Source organism: Pelodiscus sinensis, chromosome 5 (assembly GCF_049634645.1).
Source record: "Pelodiscus sinensis isolate JC-2024 chromosome 5, ASM4963464v1, whole genome shotgun sequence".
NCBI lineage: Eukaryota > Metazoa > Chordata > Testudines > Trionychidae > Pelodiscus > Pelodiscus sinensis.
The window spans coordinates 31,422,750-31,442,622 of record NC_134715.1 but is presented as its reverse complement, the minus strand read 5'-3'; the positions used below and the strand labels follow the sequence as shown (position 1 = coordinate 31,442,622).

Here is a 19,873-nt window from a genome sequence, read left to right as displayed (position 1 = left end):
GAGGCGAGCAGGACAGCTTGAGTCCCCACTCACCCTGTGATCCCTGCAGCACTCCCACCCCTGCTGCCATTATGAGAGGCAGTAAGGGGGGAGGGAAAACATGAGCGGGTTCCCCCCAGCAGTGGCTCTAGGGTGCCACCTGCCCCCGCTGCCTCTAACAGAGTTAGCAGGGGGGAGGGGAAGGGGAGATAAGGGAAGCTGCTGCAAAGTAGCCCCTTCCCACAGGGGTCCCATTGGGGAGCTGGGCTTCTCCCCTGCCCCTACAGACAGGGGCTGCCACCACCAAGCAACCCTGTTTGTAGTGGCCAGAGCTGGTCACAGGCAGGGGTTGCTTCCCCAGCCGCTGCCAACCCTGGCCATCGTAAACAGAGGCTGCTCCGGCACCAGCCCCTGTTCATAGCAGCCATGGCTGGCTGCAGACAAGGGCTGCTGCCAATGCAGCCCTTGCGCATGGACAGCCCTGTCCACCGTGGACAGGGGCTGCTAGACTCAGCGTGAGCCGGGACCAAGCAGTCCCAGCTTTCCTGGATACTACACCTCTGCATTTAAAATCCAGTAAGAGCCAGTAGCTCTAATTACATTTAAAATGCAGAGTGCGCCTCTTACTACGTTTAAAATGCAGAGCCACAGCGCAGATGTCTCCCGGAGCTATTCCTGCTGCAGCTCTGCACAGCAATCTTATTGACTAATTGTATAGTCGATATAAATTGTGTCAACTATACAATTAGCCTAGTAACTGCAATTTAACATTCCTATGCTGAACTGGGCCTGCCAGCTCACAGCTGCTGGTCCCCGCTGCCCTGCCAGCTCCTCTGGTGGGCCAGCCTCCCTGTCACTGTCCCAGACAGATTTATACAACAGGGCTCCTGGCTGCTGCCCCTCCCCCCCGCACCTCGCCTGCAGGCAGCCTGCTTGAGCTCCTTGCGGCCAGTCCTCCCCCGGGACTTAGTCCAGAAAAATCCATGGTCCTATTGGACCATGGATGTTGCTGAACGAGTGAATCTAGGTTTAGAGGGGTTCAGTCTGTATACAGTATTCATTTACCATACCCACATAAGAGGATGTCCATAATACCTTACCAAAAATTAAAGCACCTTTGTGTCTATACTAGTTTCACATCCAATAGCACAATATAACTAATAGAACCTTTTACATCTCGAAATGACAGGCATTCTGTGGTCCATTTAGAAGCATAAGTAAACATTTGCAACACCCGTAGCTTTTTGCTTTGTAAGGTAAAAGTCAAACAAACCACACAAACAAAAACGAACAGGACAGAAAACAGAACTCTCACTATCCTTCCTTGTCATGCAAAAAAATCCCACTCATCAAAGCATATCTAAAACACTAAATTAAAAAAAGCTGGAACAAAACCAAGAGTACAAACACAGCGAAAGCTCTCATGATTCCATGCCAGCTACACTACATTATGCCAAATACTATTAGCGAGTTTGTATGTTTTCATATTTGTTAATGGATTTAAAAACCAAAAATAAAATGAAAAAAGAACCATAAATTTTCCCCCATTACATTATCCAAAAGCAACATTATAACTGACTTTAAGAGAAGGAAAGGAAAGAAATGATTATGGATAAATAAGATTCCTCATCGGCCCAGTAACCATCTCTCTTGAAAGTGTACATTTATTACTCCAGTTGCTTTTTCTCCGTCCACAGCAGCTATACATACAGAATATGTCCATAATTTATATACGCAATAATCTAGAAAACTACTACTGAAGAAAATTCAAAGCAAATTTGTTTACCCGGGAGCAAACTTACATCCATCTCTAGACTTCTCTATTTGTTCTCGAAGGAATTTGTCTTTGTGAAGATTGACATCTCCAAACCAGAAATCCACTTGTTTTGCTATATCTGAGAGAACCTGTTTAACTCTGGATCTTTTCTTTTTCTCTCGTTCCCTTTTCTGTTCTGTGCTTTCCTCTTCCATGGCTTTGTCCCTTACAGTTTCATTCTCCAAGCCAGTCATTCTGTCACCTGAAAATTTAAACATAACTTTGTAAAAAACAGATGTTTTCCCTCTCAAGTGTAGGTAATATTGGTTTGCTCTTCTATAGCATCTTTCATACAATTTTCAAAAGCTTTATGCCTGTCTGTTGCTGTAGCCATGTTGGTCCCAGGAAGACAGAAGTTGATACAATAAAAGATATTATCTTGCCCATCTAGTCATTCCAGGATCTTAGGCTGATTATCACCAGTTAACGATATAGCTATAAGTTTGGGGTCTGAATCCCAACTTAAAGAACAGTTTGCTTCCTTGCAGAGGAATGCAACACCAAAGTGCTTAGTGATAGCAATCAACACCATTGGATTTGTGATGGCAATGGGATGCACTTAAGAAAACAGTCGTTTCCAGATTATAAAAAGCTAAAATACACCTCTGCCAGAAATTATACCAGGAAACAATGTGGAGATCCAAAATTTTTCAGTTGACATCTTCTGAGTACAGTACTATGAACTTTCAATACATTCTTAATGTTGTGTCAAAGATTAAAAAGACCACCAAAATTTGGGCTCACTAATGAATACTGTTTTTGTAAGTATACATTATAACCTGGATGTGCTGTATAAAAAAAAATAATGTTTTCCTTTTTTCGCAGTTATTTAGGACCTGATCTTGTGAGGCACTGGGCATCCTCAAATCCCATTGATGGCTCTTGGCAACTAATAAAATCAAACTCTTAGAAAACAGGATGTAACTTGAGGAAAGATGACAAGTTACACAGGTATAGAATTCATTTTGACCCAAGTCACTCTTCAATCTCTACCTCCTTAAGAATGATCAATCTTTCAGAGTATTATATATGTATGAAATAAAAACAACTGCAACTTGGCATGAGTGAAAGCTGTCTAAAAATGAAGTTGCCACAATGGCTGATGTATTTTACACATGATAGCAACATAAAGGTCTTTCCATTTCTTGGTCAATGGTTAGTATTACAATACAATGTTCCAGGAAGTGGTGTTTGCAGGGAGAAACAGAGAGGAAGCCAAAGATCGCATAAAAATGGAAATGGTTTTCAGATTATTGTGTAAATCAGGCTTCTTTAAGCAAGATTCCAGTTTATCTCCCTGCTGTGAGCTGACCATTCAAGATGCTTAAGGTCAACAAGCTGTCAATTAGCTTGAAAGAATAAGTAAGGTCATGCTCCTGTCATTGAGCTAAAAGTTCAACATGAGTTCAAATCACACAGCAAGACAAACGTCAGCAATGCAATATAATATTTGGTCGGACGCTACAGGAAAAATTGTACTACTATTTAGTGGCACTTTTTTTCAGAGAGAGGATGTCTCTGATGACTGTCCAGTTAAAAGTTAAAGAAAGCAAGCCAATTTTCCAAATAAAATATTCAGGAATTACAGATTTTTTTTGGAGAGGGGATCTTGTCTGGAATACAACACCTAATATCCAAGTCTCTGAGAACTTCTGCTCACCACATGGAAGCTGTGCTTGTCTTGTCTACACCATCACTTAACTCTCAGTATCCAACTAATCTGTAAAGAATTTAGGAAGCTTTCAGTACAGGTTGGACCTCTCTTGTCCAGCAACATCCATGATCCGGCATGATTTTAGTGACCCAAATGTCATCTTATTGTAGGTGTGTCTAAGTTTCCCACTGTCCTGTAAAGTTGACAGATGACAGTCCTGGCTCTCAATGTTCTGTGCTGTTATTTAACTCTAGTTTACCCCTTAAATGACTTCTTGGATCCCAGCAAGCAGCGGAAATGCTGGTAATGTCGTTAAGCAAAAACATGTTTTTATGCTTTATTTACTCATTTCCTTCTGCCAATACAGTAAAACTGTGTAACAACACTAACACTTTTTTCTGAAGAGAGCTGATAAGCCTTGGCTAGACTCAAACTTATTTTGGGTGTATCTGTACAGTTACACATTGGTAAGAACATACTAAGCATTGTTCTGTTTATTTCCCTTGGCAATCAATAAAATAAAAAACAAATAAACAAACAGACAGACAAATAAATAAAAAAGACCAAATCGCTACAATATTGGTTTCCTGTAGTTTAGCATCCATCAGATCCTGAGGATGCTGGACTAAAGAAGTTCAACTTGTATCAAGGACACTACAGAAATCGACATTTTACTTTACAAATGCTATATTGTGCTGAGCACTAATTAGATCCCACATTGTGGTGGCTTTGTCAGAAGACCAGAGCAAGGCTAGCTTCAAGATACAGTGCCTCAGGACTCAGAGTCCAAATAAGATAACCAAGGAAAGAAAGAGGATGAGAAATGAAGATGAGCTCTAATACCTGGCCAAGATACTTTTCCTCAACATGCCTGCTCAGCTGCACTGGTTGATGCCAGCTCAGCAGCACATATTAAGCTGTATTGGCGGATGAACACACGGGGAAGCAGGGAAGAGCCACAGCTCTGGTAAGAAGAAAAGTGATCCCACAAAGCAAGCAAGGGCAGTTAATAGGCAGACCATGGGCCAAATCCAGACCATCAGGTGCTTTTGAATGGACCCAGACATTTTTTCATTTACATACTATTGCATAAACATTTATCATTTCTGGCACTCCACATGTAAAATTCACAAACTAAAAAATTTATTTTGGAAGAAGAAACTCATTCCCTTTGAGTCATTCACTACTTAGGTTTACAGTGACTCGATGTTGACACCAAATAAACAATTGACGTTCATAAAAATATTTTCATTAGGTGAATCAGACTTGGATTTGTACTTTAAAAACAAAGAATTGTACAAAAACGTCACTTAGGTTTCAACCACAATAATGTCATAGAAAATGCCCAAAAGATCATAAAAGTTTGCACTCCTAATATTGTCTTATAAATGGGGCACTCACCAAAATACACACATTTTTTCCATTTTCTTGCTCAAAGTAGCTATAGCGATATCCTGTTCTAGCGTCATCAGAACTACTTGTTTTTTACATAACTACATTAAAACCAGCATCAATGCATCTACTGCGTGGAGCATTTTCTAATTCTAGCTCAATTCCAACTAGCATGAACATCAGCTGCCCCAGTAATTTAAATACAAGACTGAAATGGAGCAGTGTGTTATGTACAAAGAAGCAAAGCACAGAAATGAACAATAATGAAAACTTATGAATTAGGGATGTAAGCAAGCAGTCGAGTAGCTGATTACCTGGTAAACCTCAGCTTATCGGATAGTCGAGTTGACTACCCAAATCCCCTCCCCCCCTTTGGGAGAGCTGGAGCCGAAACTGGGGGGAGCCAGATCTCCTCGCCTGCCCCCACTTCCTGCACTGCTGCCTCTAACAGAAGCAGCAATGTGGGAGGAGGGGGATGCTTGAAGCAGCCTCTGCCCACGGCAGGCCAGGCTTGCCACGGGCAAAGGCTGCTCCGCATCCTGTGGATCAGCCCCTGTTCACAGCAGCCTGGGCTGGCCATTAACAAAGGCTGCTCTGGCAGCAGCCGGGACTGAGCAAGCTTGGCTCAGTCCTGGCTTTTGTCAGGTCCAGGAGCTCCCTGTTTTCCCCGTGCGACTGTGCAGTTTAAATGTCTTGCTATATTGAAACTGTAGAGCTTCAGGGGGGCATAACTCCCAGACCCGGCATGAACCAGGAATGAGTACCTTCCCTTCTTGACTAATCATGTAGTCGATAACATTTTTGGTTTTGCATTACAGTAGGGTTAACTTAATTGGGGACTCTGGAGTAGAATTTGGATTGCAGTCATTTAAAGTATGTGCTATATTGCATTGGAAATTTGGGCTCAGACTCAGGTTCAAGCCCACCTCTCCTCTCATCCACTCACATGTCTACCTAACATTAAACAACAAGCACTTGGGACCCAGCTCTTGGGGACCATCCAAGGGAGGGAGGAGGGAAAGAGTCTGATTCTCTCTGTGTCTAAACCCTATCATTTCGTAGCATGGCAGCAGCCGTAGCCAGACCCAATTCAGAACATCTACGTAGTGCACGCTGGACTAGTTAACCCAGCTCCAGTAACTAAAAGCCCAGCTTTACAATACAGCGTGGATGCTTCACCAAGTGCACAAGCCTGAGTCCCAAAGTCAGAGTTTCTACTGCGGTGCAGACATGGCTGGAGAAGCCAGTACCAACCCTAGCAGGACAGAAGGCAGCTTCTTCGCTACACCTGTGCGCTGATCCCAAAACTGCCCCTCCTGCCAGTGGCCTCATTCCAAATTGTTGGGAAAGGGCTCAGACGGAGGGGGATAGCAACAGTACTTTGGAGTCACTCCCTCAAGCCCTGACGGACAAAAGTGACGAATGTAAGAACATAAGAGCGGCCATACTGGCTCAGGCCAAAGGTCCATCTAGCCATGCCAGGTGCCCACAGAGGGAATGAACAGAACTGGTAATAATGAAGTGATCCCACCCCTATTGCCCACTCCCAGCTTCTGACAGAGGCTAGGCACATCATTCCTACTCATCCTGGCTAATAGCCATTGATGGCCCAATCCCCCATGAATGTCTCTAGTTCTTTTTTTGAACCCTGTTAAAATCCTGGCCTTAACAGCATCCTCTGGCAAGGAGTTCCACAGATTGGCTGTGTGCTGCATGAAGAACTACTTCCTTCTGTTTGTTTTAAAACTGCTATTAGTTTCGTTTGGGGGTGGCTAGTTCATAGGCTATGGGAACAATTACATGCCTTTATCCCGAATTCACTTTCTCCACCCGCCATGATTTTATAGAGCTCTGTCCTATCAAGCACCCAGTCTTCTTCATCTCTCTCTTCCCGTGGCCTCAGCGCTCTCGCGGCCCCTTTTCTGAACCTGTCCCAGGGACAAAAGAACTTTGGGGACGCCCCTCCCCCCCTGCAGGCGGCGCTGTTCACGGCGGGTGCCGGACTGCGCGGCTCTAGGCAAAAGCGCTCTTCAGTCTGTCCGCAGAGCCCCCCGCGGCCCCCACGCGCCGCCAATGCCCCGCCCCGCCCACGAGCCTGACGCATGCGCGAAGCCCCCGCGCAGCGCCCCCTGCCGGCGGGGCGGAGAGGGTTAACAGTGTTCCTAGTTCACCGCGCTTCCCCCCTTCCCGCGCCCGGTGCGTAGAGCCGGGCTCTCACCTGCCGCCGCCGCCGCCGCCAACTCCTACAGGGCCCCCCGCCTCTCCTGAGCTGCAGCAGCGTCACCGCCAGCGCGCGACGCTCAGCCGCAGCAAGAAAAGCCCCCGCCTGCCCTGCCGCCGGCTTACCAGATCGGCGCCCCCCCCGCGCGCGACGCACTTCCGAGCGCGGGCCGGCGGCGCGAGGGGCTATTCTCTGCCGTGGCGCCGGAAAATAGCGTCATCGGTAGCTGGCGGCGCGGGAAAGCTTCAAACCAGGGCGAGGAGCCGAGAGCTCGAGAGGTGCCGCGCGGGGGGGGGAGGGGAGAGGAGGTGACGCTGGTCCGCTCCCCGCGCTCTGCCCCCCCCCCCATCGGCGTCTGCAGAGCGAGAGGCTCGGCCATCCGCGCCAGGCGGCTTGGGAAAGAGCCGGGGGGGGGGGGGCGGAAGGAGGTTTAGCCCCCCCGGCAGGACTAGGAGAGCAGCGGCCCTGCGGGCTCCCTGCCTGCACCCACAGGAGCGGGCTGTCAGCGACGCGCAACGTCGGGCATCGCACAGCAGAGCCACAGGCCGTCCCGTGTCCCCCCCCCCCCCCCCCCGCAGCATTTTTACTCTCCCCTCCCGGTACCAGCCTCCTCCGGCCTCGCTGGTGTTTGAAATGCAGAGGTTACAAAGTATTGCGCAACCAGGCTCTCCCTAGCATGGGCTCCCAAACGGGGGGGCGAGGCGACCCAGCCCCTCCCCCCCGACAATCCCACTCCAAGTTTTGCTGCTATTTTTTGGGCGGGGGGGGGGGGGGCAGGAGTTTCTCAGAAATCAAAAAGGGGGGCGTGATGCCAAAAAGTTTGGGAACCACTGCCCTAGCAGGAACTGCCTCTGCCCCATGTCTGTACAGTGCCCAAAACGATGAGGCTCCAGCGCGCGGGGGGGGGGGGGGGGGGGCGAGCAGAAGCCCAACTCTTTTCCGTTGCAGGTTTTGGTGCTTTCTGTCACCATGCTCCCGATGTAGGATGTGTTGTAGCCAGGTCTGCTCCACTTAAAAAAAACCTCGTGTAGATAAAAGAAAATTTAAAAATTATAGAACCTTGCTTTTAGGCAGAAAAATAAGTCCTGGCGCTGGCTTCACTCCAGCTGACTTTGAAATGTTAACAACTTCAGCTACACTAGTAATCAACTTTCATGTGTAAAAACCATTGGTTTTTAACATTGGGATTTTTAAAAGCACTCACTCAGCATTGGGTGAATTCTGCTATTATTGAAGTCAGTGGTCAAATTCCCATAGACTTCCCTAAGACCAGTATTTGGACATGGAGTGTTTCTGACAATTCTCTACTAAATGGTTTGAGAGAGTAACTGTTAATCACCTTTGCCATGAGGGGAGTGATATGAGAGCAAAATTATAATGTTTTACACTCTACACAGAATATATGAGTACAGTTTATATTGGTACCAGTCCTTTCATAAGAATATAAGAATCACCATACTGGGTCAGACCAAAAGGTCCACCTAGCGCAGTATCCTGTCTGCCATCAGTGGCTAATACCAGAGGGAGGGAACACAAAAGATAATCCTCACATGATCCCTCTCCTGTCCCCCATTTCCAGACAAACAGAGGCTAAGGACACCATTCCTACCAATCCTGGCTAATAGTCATTGATGGACCTAACCTCCTAGCTCTTTTTTGAACCATGTTAAAGTCCTAGTCTTCCCATCCTCTGGCAAGGAGTTCCACAGGTTGACAGTGTGCTGAATGAAGAAAGGACCATAAAAACTCTGATACTAGATCTGAATGAAAAAACGTGATTGTGTTCCTTTCAATGTCTCTTTCTTTGCTTCTGTTACATTTTGAGGTAGTTTCTGTGAAAGACGTTATACAGTAGGGTCTTATTTTTAAGTATTACCACACTGGGGCTATGTCTACACTGGCGGCTTCTTGTGCAAGAACATCTTGCGCAAGGGTTCTTGTGCAAGAAGTCTTGCGCAAGAAAATGTCCACACTGCCATGTGCAAGCTGTGCTTTTGCGCAACAGTGCCCATAGCAGTGTGGGTGCTCTCTTGTGCAAGAAAGCTCTGATGGCCATTTTAGCCATAGGGCTTTCTTGTATAAGAAATCCCTGCTGAGCGTCCACAATACCCTCTTGTATAAGAGCTCCTGCGCAAGAAGGCTTACACCTGTTAAAAAAGAGCATAGCTCTTGTGCAAGAAGCCCTCTCTTACCACACCGTACTGTAAATTTCCTTGTGCAAGAGCGGGCAGGCAGTATGGCTGCTCTGCGGATTCTTGCGCAAGAATGGCCATACTTGCGCAAGAAGCTGCGAGTGTAGACATTGCCTTACTGATTTATTTTAGGTCATTAAGGCTTTCAGCAGCTGCCATTATATTCTTTCAGGAATTAATAAACCAATGTATCTGTAGTGGTGGCTCTATTATTCAGTCTACTTCAAAATGGTCTAGCTGTTTACTCTTCTTAGCATATGCACAATGTGCCTCAGGTGACAGAGGACCAGGATTCATCTTCATTCATTAAGTTTGGTCATGTGGTTGGATCATTAGTAAAGCTCTGCCAGTCTCCTTATATCCACAGCCCCTGTTTGTGAATAGAAGATTGGATGCAGATACTATTTTGTATCTGTGCAGGCCTCTAATCATTAACTTTCCCAGATTGCATCAGGTACTGAGGGGGAGTGCAACACAAAGGCTGATCCATGCCACCCACCCATGGACTGCTTGACAGATTCTATCATTTCCATTCTTATTGTTCCATTTTATTACTAGGAAAGAGAAAGACTATCTGAAAATTCCTATTCTGCTCTAAAGTAACCATCTTTCTGTAAACAATGCTAAATCAAGCCATTATCAGATCAAGTAAGGGGAAGTGAAGACAGCTCTTCTGGTATTGTTACAAGAATGGTCAATCTGTGAATTGCACAGTTGGAAACATGATCTTTCCATACATCTTTCTAAACAGTACCATGACTGAGAAGAATAAACGTAAAGTAAATGTTCTGAGCCACCTTGTGGCGAGTGTGTAGCATTTAAGAAGTTGAAAGACAAGACACTTTAAAACTGGAATTTTTAATGAAAAAGCTATTATAGCTTGAGAGCCACTGTCATGAGAAAAAGTGTGAATATATTTCCTCTTTTAATAAATGTATTTACAATGGAATAAAAAACCACATATGTAGAATGCTAATTGAATCTGTTTATCTGCTAGTAACGCAATCAGTGTATTATTTCTCAAATATAATTTCCTAGTTCATCCCCAAAAAGGTATCCTATGAGTTTTTTTCATCCTATCTCTACTTATTCTAAATGTTAAAAATGTACTAAGAATTCTTAAATCCCATGAACTATTGCTTAATTAATCTCTAGTCTAATATCTTCCTATAATAGCTGCTTTGTCTTCTCATATGCCTTTTCTTATGTGTGATTGCTTTTAACAATTTCTTTATCACTTGTGTTGCTGTCTATGCAGTCAGCCAGTAATTTCAAGAAGTTAGAGCAATTGCCAGTGTTAGCTGTGTTCCTGTGGTTGTGGTTTTAATTGAAGTGTCAGTAATTGATAATTATGATTAAGATCCCAATGTTAAGTGCAACTCTTTACATGCAAGTACAAGTTATGATATTTGACAGTTAATTTTCTACTGTATTTGTGTGTCATAAGGTTTGAAAATGATGAAGTGTTTATATAAAGCTTTGATTACTGTTGACTACTTTAGGCCAAGTTTTTTATGGGTGATTATTGATTTGAGGGTTTCAAAATTAGATACCCCAAAATGAAGCCTCATTAGAGACATGAAAGTTTGGTTAATTTTTTAGTAGTAGATTATATGTTCTGATAAGATTATTAGGCTAATAGTTTTCAAAGAGCCAGCTAAAATAAAAATACCTACTTATCTGAAAAATGATTTTGAGCCACAACTTCCATTAAAATGAATAGTAGTTGCAGATGTTCAGGTTTCTAAAAAAGTAGATCTCTTCTTGATATTAATATTTAAACAAAAGCTATTTCTGCTATTAATCTTTACTTTTGTTAGTTTATGTTTAGAATACAAGTCTTTAGCACTCCAATATTCCCTCACAAGCATCACTACCCTGTTTTTACCCACTCTTTAAGGGAAAGCACTGGATGTGTATCTTTTTTGTTTGACACACTTGCCTTGCAGCTGAGTTGAATTCTAAATATGCCCCCCCCCCTTTTTTTTGAGTAGTATGAAGATCTGAATATATGCATTGCAAACCTTTGGATTGCTGTGTTTCATCAAAGCAATGGCTTGTCAGGAGTTTACTGTGAGTCTTATTTTTAAGTACAATTATATATAAGATATAGTCAAATTTCACATATGCTTGGCTTGTATGACTACTAAATCATTTCAGTATATACATGTTTTTTATAATATAAGGTCTTATACACTCATCAGAAGACTAAAAAATCGAAAGTATGGCAAGATGGAGTTTTGAAAACCACTACTGGAGGAAATAAGGTGAAGAATTCAGGTTTAATTCAGTATCATGTGCATAATAGTACCACTTTTTCAGCTTCTACTTGTGTCACTGGTTCCTTCTTAACACACATTTGTTAAATTTAAAATTCTCCTATTTCAATACAGGCAACCTTATTTGATGACAGAGGACAATGTTTGGAGAGTGTATTTGTTAAATCTCAGGTATTTTATAATCATGTAAAGCTTTTATCCTTATTTGGCTAATAATTTGACGCAGCATATTTTATCTTCATGTGATCCAAAGTTCCCTATGCTTCAGTTTTGTCTAGCTTTGTCATTGCTAATATTCTGATCCTTAAATGTTTAGGTTGGAAAATAATCTGTGACAGATTGTTTGTTTGTATGTCACTATATGTAAAACAGCACATAGCAAATTTTAGTACAGTGGATAACTGACAAATAGGCTTATGGTGGATAATGAATTATGAATATATATAATTTTCACTTCATGCTGTTATGCAAACCATATGCTTAGAATGTTCTCAAATGTATTTAATTCTTTCATATAATTTCTTAAAAAAAAAAAACCCTTCATAGACTTACCTATTCTAGGAAGCATTACAATTGCAATGTACTCTGACCATTACATGTTTGATTTTGATTTGTATAGTACCTTTTTACATTGCAAGCTTATTGAGATGGAGTGCTGTTTGTTTGATATTATGGAGTTTTTGTACAGCCAAAAACTAATAGACCTATGTAAATAATTATGGTCTTAGGAGTTGCTTAAAAACTTCATTTTTAAAGCTACAGTATTTAGTAATCTGTGCAAATTTGAGTGTTTACATTAGAACCAACACAAAACAATTTGAAACTTAGAGCTAATGCTTGCTTTCATATCTAGTCTGCTCCAGTTGTCTAGGATACAGTGAATTTTGTATATTATTGTTTCATTTCTGTGTTGTAAAACAAATTATTTCAGTATCTATTTGACAACACTTAGGAGAAACTATCATTTTTTCCACTGGCTAGCATACATAATGCCATTAAACAACACTTTTGTTTCTCTGTCTTTTCTAGGTGAAACCTGGAGATGACTTAGAAAGTGACCGATATTTGATCACAATTGAAGCAGAAAAAATAACTGAAAACTGTGGTAGTGATCAGCCAAAGAAAACAGAAGCGCCTACGCTGAACAGAAATAGTTTGAAGCCCAGTGGTTTCTCTCTGCCCCATCTACCTCTTGGCTTGAAAAGGAAACATACTGTATGTTTGTGTTTCATATGTATGTTTGACTTTCATATCCAATTTAAAACACTATTGGAACGTTATAATTTGCACTAGTGTCAGGGAAAACCTATTTTAAATCCTAATTTCCCTCCTGATGGTATATGCCCTGCAATTGTATCTAACTTAGTGTATTTCCTAGTGCTTTCTAGTTATCCAATGACTAAGGCTGTATTGTGGGCATGTAAGTGAGGAGTTCAATTAGAGTGAAATCAAATGAAGTATATATAGACAAAATGTTTGGGTTTAATTCTTAGCAGCAAACTACATTAATGTAAGTATATTGTTTGCATATGTGACTTGTTAAATTCACACTGAATGTCATGATTGTAGCCAGGTTTACTTGATAGCATATTAAATTGTTTAGTTACAGGATGCTAATTTGAAGTATTAATGAGGAGCTCTGAACTTCCTGTGGATGCATTAGTACATATTTTGTTAGTAAAATAAAATAGGTGAAGTGTATTGGAAAGAAAATGTGTAATTAAAATCTGCTCTGCCTTGCATGAATAAGACTAACTTGCTTGGCATATGTAAGCAAGAGTTATTTTAACAACTACTGCTGCTATTCAGGGTACAATTCAAAAGAAGCATAATTTGGGATTGTTCAATAAATGTGTCAAATTGTTTAATGAGAGTATGGAGCATAATAAGTGCCCTGTTGCTTTTTACTGCTTAGGTTCCAAATTTCAAAGCTGATTTATGAATAATATTAACATAAAAACTTTTCTCCTAGGGCTTTCAAGGGCCACGTCAAATTGAAAAGAAAATGGTGCTGATGGAAGATGATGAAGCAGTAGTATCCCATTCATCTAAGCGGTCTCTGTTGTCCTTTCCTTCTCAGTTGTATAACACCTCTCCTTTATTTTCTACTACTTGCGAGAAGGATGCTGAAACTAATTCATCATCACTCTCTAATAATGATGCTTGCACAGGCAGCAATAGAGACCATATGTCTGTCTCCTCACTGGTTTCCACTTCTTATATTGGCATTCCCAAAGAAGTGATACACAATAGAAACCACAGCATCTCTATTTCTGGACAGATGGAATCAAATTGTCAGACAGTCAGTGGTATGTCTCTGTCTCAGAACATCAGGAGCAAAGCACAGATAATAGCACTTCTGAAATCCAAGCCAACACAACTGTGCAACGATCAAAACTCTTCCGAAATCACTGAGTGTTGTTCTGGATGTCAGTTGTCAGAAAGCAGAGGAATTTTATTGAAACAAAAGAGTGGAAATGTGTCTGCACATATGGATATCTCTGATAGAGAAAGTACCAAGAATATACAGCACCAATCAACTACAGAGAAAACAATAACTAATAGTTGGGATGTTTATATGTTGCCAAATTCAGCCAAACAGTCTTGTGATGAAGAAGTCACAGAAAGGAGACATGACAAAAAAGCAAGTAATTTAGGTTTGGATTTACAAGACCCTCAAAACCCAAAGGCTTCACATTTCATGGCAGCCTTTGTGCAGCCTGTTGAAAAAGGGCTAAAATACAATTGCGAGAAACAAACAGATCATGACAGGCAATACAGCTGGGATTGTAAAACAGCTTCTCAAGCATCTGCATCCCGTGGAAGTGATTGGGAGACTCAGCTGTTAGCCATTAATGAGAGTTCTGGCAAAGACCAACTGAATCCTTGTGAATTACCTGAATCAAATATAAATAAAGAGAGTGACATTCAATTTGTCTCATCTTCAGAGGATGTTTATACTAGGAGCACAAATGCATCCATTATCTTTGAAACAAATATCCCCAAATGCCATGAACATACTGTAACTGAGCATCTTAAAGATTCAGAAGTTTCTTCTGCTCAGTCACAAAATGGACTTCTGCCAAGAATAGATTTAGGAAGTATAGTTAATGAGTCTAGGATTTCTGGTCCTGAAGCTGTAAGTGAGGAATTAGTTGCATGCGGAGAAATTAGTGATCCAGCTGATCAGTTTATGGAAATTAACTTCAATCTGTCAGAAACTTTTGATTTTAATGACACACAAGATGAAGTAGAATGTGAAAGTAACATGCTTTCCCAGGGTTCAACCTGCTTGACAATAGGAGCTATGGCACAGAACAGTGAGAGGAGGGTTCATATGAACTGTGGAGTAATAATACGTAATAATGAAGAAAGAGTTGTCAAATATTCAACAATTCTGAGGGAGAGAGATGACAATCAGACCAGAAAGTCTCTGCAATTACAACTGTGTGATAAATCCTGTGAATGTTTTGACAAAACTGTGAAAGATGATCTAACTCTTTCTCTAGTTGAACTGGGAAATTCAGAGAGTAAAAACATTGGAGAGATGAATGCGAGTACATTAAATATTGAAGTCACTGATGATAAGAAAGACCAGGTTTTCTCTCCACAGTCTACTGTTAGAGACTTGTTAATCGAGAATAAAAAGTGCTCTGATGCTTTTGTGAATGGTGGAGTCAGTAATTATGAATGTGATACTAGAAACAAATTTGAGAAAAATGAAATTATTTCATATATTCCTGCTACTTTACAGACTTGTGTCACGGACAAAAATCCAGAAAAAGATGTTCTACATCTCGGAGACACAAACTCCCAGGATAGTCCTTTAGAACATTACTTGATGGCTAGTGGTGATGAAATTATACCAGTGAATCCTTTATTGGCCTCACCACCAAAGGTTGGCAATTCCAGTGACCCATGCCAGTATATTACTGGTAAACACTGTACCACATTTGATACACTAGATAAAGAACATACTCAGGTTTCCAGAACTATCACTTATCCTTTAACAAGAGAACATATGTCCTCAAAGGAAGACAGAATGTGTGAAATTGAGTTTGAAAATGGATCAAGCATCATGCCTTCAATTCATGATGCCATGGAAGGTAAAAGAAGGGGAACCGATTTCCTGAAACACATACCTCAAATTGATAATTCTTCAGGACTTCCTGACTTAGTAAATGGCATTACTCTTTTAAGATCTCTGACTGAACATACAACAGCATTAGAAAGCTTACAAATGATGGAGAAAAATAATGGTTTGCTGTATCAAAGAGAAACTACTAAAGAGAAAAGTGAAACAGCTGAAGAATTGGAAGGTTAGGTCAAATTCCAGTTGACATTGGATTATAAAATTAATTTTTAAATATTTGATTTCAATATTATGGGAAAAGAAAGCAGCCAGGTTTAAACACTAAAGACTTAATTCTGCTGAGAATAAAAGTATTTCCAGTTAGAAAACTGAATTTTGGTATGAGTTTTATATGATCTACAGATGGGGTCTTATACTTTCCACAATTATCTTGGCATAGATAAGCAACTTTTTTTAGTCTAGTCTCAACAGAGGAGACAAGGATTGAATGGGCATAGGAACTAAACTGCCTTTCATTCTTAAGTCATCATTTTAGGTCATGTTGAAACACACTGCGGGGGAAGCTTATACTCTCACTTTGTATTAAACCCATTTTGTAGTTAAATTAGAATGCTTTGGTTTCTAGAGGTGCTAGTCATCATTTCACTGATACTGAAATTCACAATCAACTGTAGAGAAAAAAATTAATGTAGGGTCTGATCCTGCATCACTGAAGACAGTGGGATTTTGTTATTGACTTCAATACAGTAGGACTGGGCCTCTTAAGGAATATAAAATGAGTTTGAGTTTGGTGGGTGACAATTCATTTAGCAATCTGTAGGGGAAATTATTGCATTAATAGTGATTCAGCAGAGTGTTATCCTCCATTATTGCTTGAAAGTTGCAGGTTGACTCCTGCCCCAAGCCAGAGAATGCTGAAGCAGCCAAAAATAAAAGGATTGAAGATGAATTACTTGTTACAACTGCAGAAGAGAAAGAGTGACAACTTTTATTGCTAATTAGCATAATCATAATTACTAGCTACAGTGATACCTCTTAGGTCTGGTCTTTAGCTCATTGAAGTTTTACATGAACTTCAATGGACTTGAAAGTGGGGGGCCGTAACATTTGAGTCGGTGTGGTAAACATTTGACTTCTCGTCGTGTTTTTTTGTAAGAATTGAAACTTGATAAAAGTATAATATTAAAATGACTGAAAGAAAGTTGAAAACAACGTGATTATGGGCCAAATTCTGTTACTAATGCATTGCCATTGAAGCTAATTCAACATTATTAAGATCTAATAAATTTTTAAAGTGAGCAGCACAATATGTGAAGGGAGAATAACATGTAGAGGAAAGTTGGTTTATTTTGTGAAGACGGCTTCTTTTCATTCTGAAATTTAAATAAAGTGTTTTCTATGTCAGTTGTCATTCGTGTATAAAAACAAAGATTTAAAATAATAAAAATAATGACCCTGCCTATGTAATAGAAAACATACAAAAAGGATCATTTCTAAAAATTAGTGGGAGCTGAGGAAACTAAGAAACTCTTACAACTAAGTGAACAATGTAATTTCTGGAAAATGTATAAGCAGACAGGAAAATAAATTGTATATTCCAGTTTTATTTTATGTTTTCCATTCTAATAGTAGACACTGATATGGATTACTCATTGGTGAATTAAAGATGCTAATTTAAAATGTCTAAATCTGAAAAATTAAGATGCAAGGCATAATCTTAAAAAAAAAATTATGTAAACTACTTTAGCAAATATCAAGCCTCTAGTGTAAAAACTGTCCCCCAGCAAAACTGTTTACGCTGAAAGCACTGGATTTTGTGTTACTTTTTAAAAAGATGAGTGTTTTGACACTGGATTAATTCCAAAGATGTTAGGATCTTCTGTCAAATTTTTCTCTCTTCCTATGCGAAACATTCATATACTTGTTTTGATACCAAAACTACATGAAGAAAAAATTAATAAGGATCTCATCCTTTAAGGACTTAAACATTGGCAACATCTCATAAGGAAAAGTTAAATTTTCAGGGATTAGGGTATTATGCTGGAATGTTGAGGATTTTTCTTTATGACCACAGTCAATAAAGTCATAGTCCTAGTCAATTTTTCTTTATGACCATAGACAATAGTATTAAAAAATGATGCTCTTTCAATGAAATAACAGCTCCAGAAGACCTCTTACAGTAATTTGTGGATTGTAAAGTGTGTTAGTCATTTATCAGCATTTTTGGAATGATATATGTCAAATTGTTTTATACATGCCACTGACATAAGTGTGTGCAATAAGTATGTGTTCTAAAATACCTTATGTAGTTGTTGGTACTTAGCAGCAGCCTTTTTAAACATGTGCCCCAAACTTGCATACCTTATTTTCATGAGTATTACCACAGACTCTACGGGGATAGCTATTTACATGAGTAAGAGTTGCAGGATAAGACTGTAAATTAGGAATGTAAGAGTTTAACTGGCTAACCCTAATTAATAAGCATCAGCTTGTCAATTAACCTTACCGGTTAAACTCTCGGTCACCATGGGCAGCCTCCAGGGGCCTGCGTCACTGGCAAACCATTTAACCATGTAACTACATAAAATTCCATGGTTGCATGGTTAGTGGTTTTTAAAAGGTTTACATCCCTACTGTAAACGTTCAGTTTTTTTCTATTTGAACTGAAATTGTAAATAAGACTTACTATGTTTTTCCTTCTTTTGTAGCTAGGCAACAGTTAGCTGAAGTGTCTTATTCAGAAGATATACAGACATCTTATTTATACTTTGACTCTCCTGAATCTGTGGTAATTAATTTCATATGCTTGATCCTATGTAAAATAAAATCCGTTTCCATGCTGCTCCTAAAACCCTCTTGATACTTTCAGAAGTCACAGAAGTTAAGCAGGGAGATGGAATATGAGCAAATAGAAGACTATACCTACTTTTAACACAACACATTGTTAACCTGTGGCCTTCATTGTCAAAAGATATTACTCTTAGGCTACGTCTACATTGCGCTTTCTTGCGCAAGAACATATTCAAATGAATATTGCTGCGCCTCATTTATATACTTAATGAGCCGCCATTTTGTGTAAGAGGCTTTTGCACAAGAAAAAGCAGTCTACATTGGTCCTTTTTGCACAAAACCCCCCTCTTGTGCAAGATCCGTTCTGCTGCTTATTTTCAGGCAGAACGGCTCTTGCGCAAGAGGGGCGTTTTGCGCAAGAAGGAGCAGTGTAGACTGCTCCTTGCGCAAAAGCCCCTTTCACAAAAATGGTGGCTCATTAAGTATTCAAATTAGGTGCGGCGATATTCATCGCCACACCTCATTTGCATATGTTCTTGCACAAGAAAGTGCAATGTAGACATAGCCTTAAGGTTTAAGGCCATAAGGGACTACCAGATCATCTAGTCCTATCAATATCACTCACATGCTAAACCCAACAACCAAACTTAGACCATATTACAGCCCCAGAAGACCAGAGAGTTGTGTGTCACAAGCAAAAAGTAGGAGGGACTGAGATATGACAGTGTCCAAGACCCTCACGATGGCAGTTAAATGATTTTAAGGTATATCCAGATAATTCTTGCAGGTGCCCCACCCCCACTCACTGCAGAGGTCAGTGGAACTCTTCCTCCCATCTGATAGTCTGACCAGGAGGAAGATTCCTTCCTGATCCCATGTACAGCAATCACTTAGACGAGAATATGAAGAACAAGCCAGGCAAAGTAAGAAAGAGAGAACATGCTTGGTGCCCCTCATAGATGTTGGAATTTGGGGGCGGAGGCTGCAGCACTCCCTGGCTTGAAGTGGTTCCCATTTTATATGAGGTTTACCATTTAGTTCAGTGGGTCTCAGCACTCCCCCTACAAAAATTGTTCCAATACCTTGATGTCACTTCAGAGTCCTGAGCCTCCTTATGCATCTCCAGTCACAGCAATCCCTAATGCTGAAAAAGGGACAGAGATTAAAAAAGCCCTTCCAGAATACAAAGGACGTAAAGAGCTTTTCCTGACTCATGGTTGCTGACTGAGCTTTTAGGGACATAAGCCCCAGGAATTCTGACCCCTTTCTTGTACTGTCACAAGCAACCCTGTTAGTCTAGTTCTCTCACAACTAATTACATTGTTTGCCCCCACAATTGCTATTGTGAGTCTGTTCCAGAACCTCACCATCTGATGGTTAGAAATCTATTTTGCAGGCTTCTAGAACAGTTGTTTTCAGTCTATAGTTTGTGTACCCTCACAGTTCCACAGACTATA

The 19,873-nt window shown here is 40.8% G+C and overlaps 2 protein-coding genes across 12 annotated transcripts in view; one reads left to right on the top strand and one right to left on the bottom strand.

The window, feature by feature from the left end:
• Window positions 1-7,323, bottom strand: part of LARP7 (La ribonucleoprotein 7, transcriptional regulator) — a 36,755-nt gene extending 29,432 nt beyond the window's left edge. For 2 of the 4 annotated variants that reach the window (XM_075929748.1, XM_075929752.1), the window contains exons 1-2: window positions 7,060-7,198; window positions 1,782-1,997 (exon numbers count right to left, since the gene is read on the bottom strand). In XM_075929748.1, the coding sequence (XP_075785863.1) occupies window positions 1,782-1,989 (208 nt within the window). In that variant the 5' untranslated portion in view covers window positions 1,990-1,997; window positions 7,060-7,198. Of the gene's footprint in view, window positions 1-1,781; window positions 2,001-7,059 lie in introns of all 4 variants that reach the window. The other 2 variants (XM_075929750.1, XM_075929751.1) reach the window with 2 other exon arrangements.
• Window positions 7,203-19,873, top strand: part of ZGRF1 (zinc finger GRF-type containing 1) — a 62,195-nt gene continuing 49,524 nt past the window's right edge. For 6 of the 8 annotated variants that reach the window (XM_075929744.1, XM_075929746.1, XM_075929743.1 and 3 more), the window contains exons 1-7: window positions 7,203-7,340; window positions 11,249-11,327; window positions 11,441-11,521; window positions 11,648-11,704; window positions 12,563-12,748; window positions 13,506-15,852; window positions 18,335-18,414. In XM_075929744.1, coding sequence (XP_075785859.1) covers window positions 11,307-11,327; window positions 11,441-11,521; window positions 11,648-11,704; window positions 12,563-12,748; window positions 13,506-15,852; window positions 18,335-18,414 — 2,772 coding nt within the window. In that variant the 5' untranslated portion in view covers window positions 7,203-7,340; window positions 11,249-11,306. Of the gene's footprint in view, window positions 7,341-11,248; window positions 11,328-11,440; window positions 11,522-11,647; window positions 11,705-12,562; window positions 12,768-13,505; window positions 15,853-18,334; window positions 18,415-19,873 lie in introns of those variants that run through there. The other 2 variants (XM_075929745.1, XM_075929747.1) reach the window with 2 other exon arrangements.